General features: G+C 47.5%; 1 protein-coding gene across 1 annotated transcript; it reads right to left on the bottom strand.

Moving 5' to 3' along the window:
- Positions 1–878: 878 nt before the first annotated feature.
- LOC104401472 (torsin-1A-interacting protein 2-like) lies at positions 879–5688 on the bottom strand. Its single transcript, XM_010018421.1, is given in 6 exon segments — positions 879–1533; positions 1535–1637; positions 2629–2727; positions 3135–3455; positions 3674–3976; positions 5655–5688. Coding segments are annotated over 6 exon segments (1515 nt in total).
- Positions 5689–9617: the final 3929 nt, after the last annotated feature.

The following is a 9617-nucleotide window of genomic DNA, read 5'->3' as shown; positions in this document are numbered from 1 at the left end:
ACACAGATTAGAGACCCGGGTGAAGAGTAATCTATCATGTAGGACCAAAGCTGATGCATCAGCCCAAAGAGATAGTCATAGTCTCGTGGCAGCAAAGGGATCAAGAGTGGACTTTTTTTTAAAAGAGGTAGCATTAAGTTAAACTGTGTTACTCATTCTTTTACCCGTGCAATCAGAGCAACAGTGAGGTGGTTTCTGTTTCACTGCTCTCTGAAATTTCTTGTAATTGATGTTTAGGGGATTTCTGAATTGCAGGCTTGTTTGAACATCCTATATTTAGGATCTGGTCTTTGCTGGGTGTAAGTCAGTGCAAGTGTGACCCTATCAGGACTGACTGGTCAGACCCCTGACTAGCAAATGAGTTTTCTTTCTGAAGTATGCCTTAAAAATGTTGGGCTTTGGGGAATTTGACCTTCCTGTGTTTCAGAAGCACTCTGCAAAGAGAGAGAAGCCTTCTAGATAAAGTACATTGTAAGACTAATGTACATGACATTAGCAAACTAAGGGGCAGGGAGAAATGAAAGAGATACTAAAGTATCCTTCTGGCATACTAGTTGTGTACATTTTTTGTCTATCTTCTGATTGAAACACTACCTGCAAAGTCCTGTTTTCCCTACTGCCTCCCCACACAGCAATGTTCCGCTGCACAATTAGCAGTCTAAAATACCCACTCTTCCTATCTGCCAGAAGGAAATATGCAATCTGTTACCTCCAGGACTCGGCTGGCAAATGGCCTGGATCACCTTGTACCTGTCAAACTCTTTCCAGGAAGATGCGAGAAACAAATTGAAGAGAAATAGCACTGTTTGTGTATGCCTGCATCAGAGTTGACAGGACTGTCCTTCCAACCCTCCTTGGGGCTCTGGCAGACTCTGCCTCTAGGGTTTGGTGTGGACATGGCAGCCGCCCTTCTCGATGGTCTGCACTGGGTAGATCGGTAGGACGAGGTGGGAGATGCGACTCCACAGCCCACTGAGCTTGTCAGAGTCCATGTGGTCATGGGAGCTGGGGGTCCTGGTGTCAATGAACTTGGCCCAGAGGAAGTCACGGACGCTCTCTTCCACTTGCTGGAGGCTGATGTGGGTCTCCAGCGTCTCCTCCTCCAGCAGCACAGTCAGCAGCAGGGCCACATCCTTGAAAGCAGCACTTTCATGGTCACAGTACTTGTAGAAGATGAGAGTGGCCCCTGCCGGAAGCAACTCAAAGCGGTGGATCACTGCAGCACGGCTTCTAGCCTGGAAAGCTGAGCTCAGCTCCCTGTCCACCTCCAGCTTGGCCTGGTCACTCTGGAGCCTGGATTTACACATGCCATCAATCTGGACCGTGCTGCCATGCAGGGCAGCCGAGTAGGTGTCAGCCACATGGGTGCTAAGGCATCGCAAGGTCTGCTCGCCCTTGCGGGCGGCCGTGAAGATAATGATGGCTGGCTGCGTGTGGTGAGATGCATTGAGGTGCTTCTGCAGGAACTTGCGTCCGCGAAGCCAGAGGTGGGAACTCTGCCCTGGAAACCTGTCCTGCAACTGGTTGACCTTTTGCCTCCACCGTGGGGTTCTTGGGGGCTTGCTGGGAACTGGAGGTTGGGTTGCCAAAGCAGAGTATGCAGAGACCAAGCAATACGAGGCTCACGGTGATAAGCCCTGTTCAACAGGTGAGAGACCCGAGATGGGGAACAGAAGTCAGTCCCAAGTGACCTGCAGTGATATGCTAGAATGTAGCTATGAAGGCTCTTTTTTACCCTCTCAGACCTTTTTCCCCTACACTAGGAAAGTGTTTCAGATTGATATGTTCTCTGGGGACCCAGGAATAAAGAGGCTGCTCTGTCCATGTTGTGAGACCCTGCTCCTACCCACCAGCTGGGCTACAGCTCCAGAGATGGAGGCAAGGCCACAGCTTTGTTGTAATAGTGCAGAATTTCCTGAGGAAATTGCTGCTGGCCACAAGCTTTCTTCTCTTCCCCTTCTCTGTTTGCTTTAAGGTTTGTGGCTGTTGACAGCACCTATCTGCACATAGTGACATGGTTTAGTGGTGGACTTGGCAGTCCTTGAGTAAAGGTTGGACTTGATGATCTTAAAGGACTTCTCCAACATAGTTGATTCTATGGTTCTTTACAGAGGTGTCTGACCCAGCTAAAGTGTTGTATTCTCTGCCTTTCACCTAGCTGTGCTGGATGAACAAAGACTACCATGCTTCTGCCCCAAAAAGGGCAGCAAGGTCCAGACATAACTGCTTGTGTCCCTCTCCATGGCAAAGCAGGGTCTCTTTCTACAAGGAGAAATATGTGGTCCAGATCAGCATCATAGTTCTTGCCTGGGGCCCCACGACACAGAGGGAGACTGGGAAGGAAACCATCAGCACAGTAGCATCAGACCTCCCAGGGCATGGCAGGGTATTGCCAGCATGCTGAATATGATGTGCCTGCTTTTGAGTATGCAGAACTGGATGAAAACTGTTACTATAGGCTCAAACTGAACCTGTTTTTAAGGGGATGTTTATTCCCTCAAACCCTCAGAAAAGGCTGTGAAAGGTCCCAAGAGAAAAGAATTATTAAATGTGCTTCATTACTTGTTCCTGGAGGATCAGGGCCTTCCGGTCGATGAGTAACATGCAAGGGAAGCTTCTTTTCCTCACCTTTCAGGAAGAGAGACTTTTTGGCCTTCTCCTGGTCCGTGTTTTGGGTGGTGACATTCTGCAAGCAAGACTGAGCTTCTGGCTTTGGGGATGTGTGCCCTGCAGTAAGAAAAAGAAATGTGCCACTCACTGTTGAGGGAACAGGTAAATTGAGCTGTAATAAGAAAAGCAACAGAGCTGCCAGGAGCTCCCAGCTGAGGGAAAACGTTAAAAGTCCATACTGCTTTGCATTAATACTGCTTTGAGTCTTGACACTCTGTGTTTTGGGTAGGGGAAGGAGAAAGATGATGCAGAATGCAGTGTGGTTTCATGCCTTTCAAAGCAGGACAGTAGCCAAAGGAGAGAGAAAGAGAGAAGCCAGCTAATTTCTTATACCTTCTTTCGTGCTTGACTCTGGAAAACTGACAATGGGCACTAGAGATTTCACCTTATCATTTTCCTAATGCCTATGCAAAGTGTAGGCATGTGAATGGTGAAAGAGCAGCACTGTGCAGCCACCAGCTCACCTTTCATCCCACGTCTGTTCCTTAACATGCCTTGGGATCCGTTTTCCTGTGTTTCTTGCTCCATGTTCTCTTCTGGCTCCTGATCTAGGAGAGGGGCACTGGTGCTCTTCTCTGACAAGAGGTCCTTTGTGACATCTTCTGTGGCAGTCACAACCAAATGTGTCACTATACTGTCAGAGCTTAGTGACTTGCTTTTTGATGAAGCATCTTCCTCTGCTGTGTAGGAACTTTCACATTGCCTGCTTGTCTCCTGGTCCTCCTGTGTTTCCTGCTGGACAGGGCTGTCTTCTTTGCTGTCCATTTTATCAAGGGCCAACCAGGCTATGGGGAATAAAATTTGCAGACCTATGCTTAAGTCTTTTCCAGCACAAGAACCAACAATCCCCTCCCGCATTTTTGGAAATGCATTTTATGATTCTGTATAGAGATGAACACAAGGCAGGCAGTGAACACAGCAGTTCAGCTGGGTCAGATACCTCTATATAGACTCATATATGCATTTATGCATTTTTGGAAATGCTGGATGGGGAGAGACTCACCTTCATCCAAGTCATCTTTTTCCTGGTATCTTTCTGAGACACCATCTCCTGTCTTCCCAGGTTGTTCCAGTGGTATTTCAGTTTCCCGGTGAACCTCCTCCTCTACTGTGGGGCCAGCTAAATCGGACAGTGTTGTCTCTCCTCCATCAGCAGTCAGTGATTTACAAACTGAAGAGTCCTCCTCTGGTTTGCAGGAGGTCTCAGGCCACCTGCTTGCCACGTTGTGCTCAAGTGTTCCTTGGGTGGGCTCTTGGTGCACAGGATGCTCTGCTGTGCTCTGCACCTCATCTTGGACTGTCCCTACTGTTAGGATCAGAGTTCAGAAGCTCAGCTAGCCATACAGGAATCAAGAATACCCTGTGCTTTACCACCACTCTGTAAAATTCCTAGTTCTTGCATTTCAGAAACATCTACCCGAGTGAGATGGCGGAGAGAATAGGTGACCAAAAGTGAGAAAACTCATGGGTTGAGATCAAGACAGCTGAATAAGTAAAGGAAAGGAGGGGAAACCACAAGTGATGCAAAAGCAATCACTCACCACCTCCTGTAAGTGGACCGATGCCAGGCCACTCTCTGAGCAATGTCTCAAACCCTCTCTCCCTTTACTTCCTGTACCCTGTTTTTTGTATACTGTATGCAATAACCCATTGCCCACCTTGGGTCCTCACCCAATCTTCTGCTCACCCCAGATTATTTGCTTGGTGCAGGGACAGGAGGGGGGAGGAAAAAGCCTTGATGCCGTGCCAGCATTGTTCAGCAATCGCCAAAACACTGCTGTGTTATCAACACTATTTTTTTTTAAACCGCAAATCCAAAACACAGCACTGTACAGGCTGTTGTGAGCAAAGTTAACTCAATCCCAGTTTATGTCCCATGCTGGGGAGAGCAATTCTTTTATTATGTGGTAGGATACGTTACCACATCTTCCATAGATAGAGGTTTTCCTAAGTTGGTAAATTAAGGTAATGGATTTGAAGAATTTCTAAGGTTGTTGTTGAGGACTGGCCACAACAGATATGCCAAAGCACTTCAAGCATCTGTCTGAATTGTAAATTTCAGCTCTGCGCATGCCTCTTCTCTGCTCCTGTTCCGAAGCTGCTCTCCCAAAGAGCTATGGTAACATATAATTAAAAGCAAACAGTGGGCCATAATTCAATAGAGAAATTCTCAGGCTGAATTTAAGTTTTTGTAACATACTCTGAATCTTACAAAACCAAAGAGTGCAGCTCAAATTTCAGGCAGTTTGTGGAAAATTGCTTATGAATGATGAAGTACTACAATGACAGAAATTATTATGCTAAAATTAGAATAAAGGCTGATAAAAATAGCAAGGAACTCCCCACTAATTTGAAAATGGAGAAAAAACTGCACTTGTCATGTCAGCACATGCTGTTCTTTGGAGCATGACTTTCACATTCCTTGTTGCTGATTATTATGGGAAAACTTCTGATCACTTAGGACAGATCTGAACTAGTTCTAGCATCATGGTATCACTGAAATACTCATATGTAGTAGTCGTAACAAGGCACATGGAGAATGTAAGTACATGGTAGAGACTGAACCAGGAGGAACATCGAGGTACACTGCTGTTCAAGCTGGGCACAAACAGTATTCCTTGCCATGCCTCCTCCACAGGTTTTCCAACCATAAGTGGTGAAAAACTGGCCTATTGTTTAAGCATCTGTAGATGGGAAGCAATGGGATGCAGGGAAGAACGCTCTCCCAGCCTGTAGCTGCATCTTTAGCTTTTCTTGTGCTGCCATCCTGGACACAGAGTCTAAACCTGTTGTAGACTGGAATCCAAAATTGAACAAACTTGTTAATCTTTCACCCTTCAAAAAAAGATAGCAACTTGCTTTTCTTGGTCTGGAAAAGAAGGGATTCTTTTTACTATTTTTATTTTGTTTAGGTTTCTCACATCACTGTTAAAATCTTCTTGCAAAGGCATTTTCCTAGTAAATGGAGTAAGCATATAACTCACCATCAGGCAGATCCACACTTGGATTTTCTTCCATTTTCTTTCTTTCCTGGAGCTCTGGCTTCTGCACCGTTTTGTTTCACTTTCTCCATTGGTCATAAGGAGACGTATCTCCCCGCTGTTTGAGTGGCTGACCAAATCCTACCCTCCTCTCAAACACCATCCTGTCTAGGTCTCAGATGTTTGCTATTAAATGCCCATAAACCTGATAACCAGAAACATAGGAGCAGTGATTCATGGTGAAGAAGGAGGCTACTCCCTCCATGATTACCAAGGTGGTGTGAAAATAGATGGGTACTGCTGATAAACACAAACCTTTAGCCCAAGAGCTATTAGGTGTTTTGCTTCCCAGCAGGCTGCTGTCTTGGGGCAAGCCAGTGGAGAGAGGCACCGGTTTCTCACCCGGGTGGACTTGGATGGACTCGTACTCTGAGATGGAAAGCCTAGAGCCTGGGGCTTGGCAGGCTGCCACATGTGCTTTTGGACGCCTGATATCCCATGGCGAGGTTGACACAGAGCAGTGATCCTGCTGCACCTTAACTTCCTGCCTCTGGCATGGCAGAATGGGAGACAGTGGTGCTGGAAATGAAGCCACTGGCAGAGACACTGCCAGGCCTATGTGCAGCAGTGCTACTCCCCCACCCGACCTCAGCAGTGCCCTAGCTGGGTACCTGACTCTCCTACATCCCCCAGAAATATTTCCCCCTCTGCTAAAGCACTTTGGGACCGGATGGCCGTGCTGTCCTGCTAGTGCAGCCTCAGAAAGTGGATGGCTTTCACAAGAGCAATGCCTACCTGCGGAAAACTAGGCAGCAAGGAAAACTCCTGAGAAACTTTCCCCACTCGGAGTGGTTTGTGCGGATTTCCATACAGAAATCTCAAGCCCAGCTTTCTCAGCAGCGCTTCTAGCATCGGGGGGCACCTTCACCCATCCGCACTGTCTCTACAGTTTAGTTTTCTTGCTAAAGACCAGATATGGGAGGTGGGGTGGGAAGGTGCAAAACTGCCGCTCCCGGCCGCCCGGCTCTCGTCCCTCCCTTCCCTGTGCTGCTCCCTCTGGCAGAAGGAGGAAGTCAGAGGAACAAAGTGGTTTGCAGAGTCAGATGCTTACCCGGGCAGGTTCGGAGCTGCTCAGGGCGGCGAAGTGAAGCAGCGAGGCGGCAGGAGGAGGCCAGCGCTGGCCCCGCCACTTGCCCTTCCCAGAGGCCCTTCGGCTCCGCGGGTGGCCGGACAGCCCGGGCACCCGACACACACCCTTTCTCCTCCACTGTCAACGTGACAGTGAACTCTGCCCTTACCCGGGTGCCGGCAGGCTGCTGGGAGGTGTAGTTTTCCTTCCCTTCTCCTCACCAAAGGCAGGCGGCTTTTCCCCAGTGAACAGCAGTCATTCTGGGGAGCGTTCAGGAAACTGTAACTTCTTTTCTTTGGCTGTATTTCTGAATGCGATCGTACGCAGTCTCCTTCAGGCAAACTGGATGACCGGCAGCTTCCTGCATTAAGTAACAGCGTTGCAGATTTAAACTAAATGACAGTGAGGAGGGGACTGTTTTGAGAGTTTATTTATGAGATTAAAAGTACCACAAGAAACAGGAAAAAAACAAACAAGTAGCCAGCAAATGCCAGGCTCTGGGAATGTCACACTGTGCAAATGCAGGGAGGCTGGGGAGCTGTGGGCTGTGAAATGGAATGTCTTTAGCATCAGCCTGGAGGGTAAGGGGTGAGGAGCCCCTAGTGCTCCCTGTCCAGTGTGGTCCAGAGACTGCAATGAGGGAAGGTCAGAGTGAGTGTGTGTAGCTGCTCCTGGCCTCATTTGTGCAATGGTTTTCTAAAAAGTGATGATCTGATTTGCTGTGCCCACACAGGGGACAAGTATGTTGCAACCTCTTCCCTGTTCCCCCATGCCCAGGACACATTTCATAGGAAGCAGTGACATGGAGCAGGATGTGCCAGGGGGAAGGCACAAGGAGCAGCAGCACATGAGACGGCAACTCCCACTGGGGATGCTAAAGCCAAAAGGGGCTGCTTGTGCCCCTGGGACAGGACCAGGCAGTGTGCCCTGCCCCATCTCTGTCTCTTCCCAGACCTCCACGAGCTGCCCCCTGCCCTATGGCCATCTTTGTGTCCATCCCTTGACTATATTGTAACTGCACAGTTATGAAACACGTGTCACACTACACAAGGGGTGAGCATGTGCATGGCTATCAATACTGATGCTGGTCATATTAAGAAGGTGAGGCATGTGTGGACACAGCACATGTAGTGACTGCAGCGTTGCACCTTCTCTCCAGCAACACAGAAAGGCAGCAGCTTGCTCCGAGACCCACATAGCCACCCTGCTGCTGGCGGCCATCCCTTCCCTCCCTGACAGATCCAGTACATTCCTCTATCGTTGCCAGCCTCCCGCTGGGTGCAGTAGAGGCTGTAAAACCAAGAGAATGGCAAAGCAGGGAGGAAAAAGCCTGAGAGACTCATGTATGGAGGCCAAGATCTCCCAAGGACCCTGCTCTTGGTTGCTGTCCATCTTGCATCTGGCCAACAGCACATCTGACTTGATCTACTTCTAACCATAAGTAAGCAATAGTCAATGTGGCCAAAGCACATGGGAGCTGCAGGTGTCAAGGGCATAATGAAAATCGAAGTATTTTATATCCCTCTGTCCTCACAACCAGCCAGTCTTTTTACCATGGGAGGCAATCAGGAATGGATAGAGGGAGGACCCTCACCACAGAAACATAAGGATCATGAAACCAGTGGTGGAACGCCAGCATAACAAGTGGAAGAGGTGAGTGCATTGCAAAGTTGAGAGGTAGCTTCATCCTGTCTAGGATCAGAATCCAAAAAGCAGTTTGGCAGAATTAACTGGTAGGTCTAGGACATGAAGTTACCCACCATAACAAAACTCTTACAAAAAGGCGTGTTAACATTATGTTATGCTGCTTTTCTTCCTTTAGCATCCACAAAGTCATGGGATGGGATATACAATTGTAACTTAACAGTCTTTTTTTAACTCGAGAGAGGATTTTATTTAAATAGGAAGAACATTTTCTCTCATCTGCAGGAAAATCAACAGTGACCAGGTGAATTATGAAGGACATGCTATGTAAATATTTACACAAGGTAATTGTTTAGAAACTTTGTTTAAAAAGTTGTGAATAAATTGATACTAGTAGCTGTAGTTCCATGCTTGGTCAGGAATCATGAGCCAGTCACCAGCAGGTCATCTTCTACTTGATTCAAAATGCATGGACAGTTCAGCTGTACTTTGAAACCTCCTGATGTGGTATCTGTTACATCCTCTTTTATTTTTCCTTTAGAAAACACTGCTTAATGTCTGTGTTCTGCTTTTACGTTTTAAAATATCACATGTACTCTGTTGCTGGTACAGAAGGAGGTATGTGTAATGTATCTCACAAATACTCACTTGCTTCTAAATGAACCTGGAATATTTATGGTGCAATAGTATAGCACTAAAATCTTTTTTTTAAATACATGTACAGACAAGACAGTTGCAGAAGCAAAGACTGAAAGGCACTTCCTTTACCCAGCTTTCTTATTCTGAGCACAGAGAACACCTAGCCCATTTACAACCCTGCAAAACAACTAACATCAAACATGAGCATACATATTTTAGAGCATTGGAGATGAAGATACTGCCATTACAGATGACAGTATCGTTTTCCTTGATCCTGGGTTTTGTAAAAGGGCCTCTATTTGCTTAGCAGCTTGTTTCGAAGTTGGTCCTAAACTGTTCGCTGCCCCGGTAACCATCTGTGCAACAGTTACAGAAAACGCCTGTCCCTGTGGAAAGACGGGAAAACAGCCTCGTTTAACCAGGCACACACGGGTGTGCAACAGTTTCAAGCATAACGCCTGTGCGTTCTCCGTTACAGTAAGCTGCGACCGTACAGCGCGGCAACTTTCCACCTGGAGCAACCAGCGCTCCTTCCGACCGCCACCGTCCCTCCG

Source organism: Nestor notabilis, unplaced genomic scaffold (genome assembly GCF_000696875.1).
Source record: "Nestor notabilis isolate BGI_N333 unplaced genomic scaffold, ASM69687v1 scaffold34247, whole genome shotgun sequence".
NCBI lineage: Eukaryota > Metazoa > Chordata > Aves > Psittaciformes > Psittacidae > Nestor > Nestor notabilis.
Note: the sequence above shows the minus strand (reverse complement) of the source record. Positions and strands in the feature narration are given on the sequence as shown.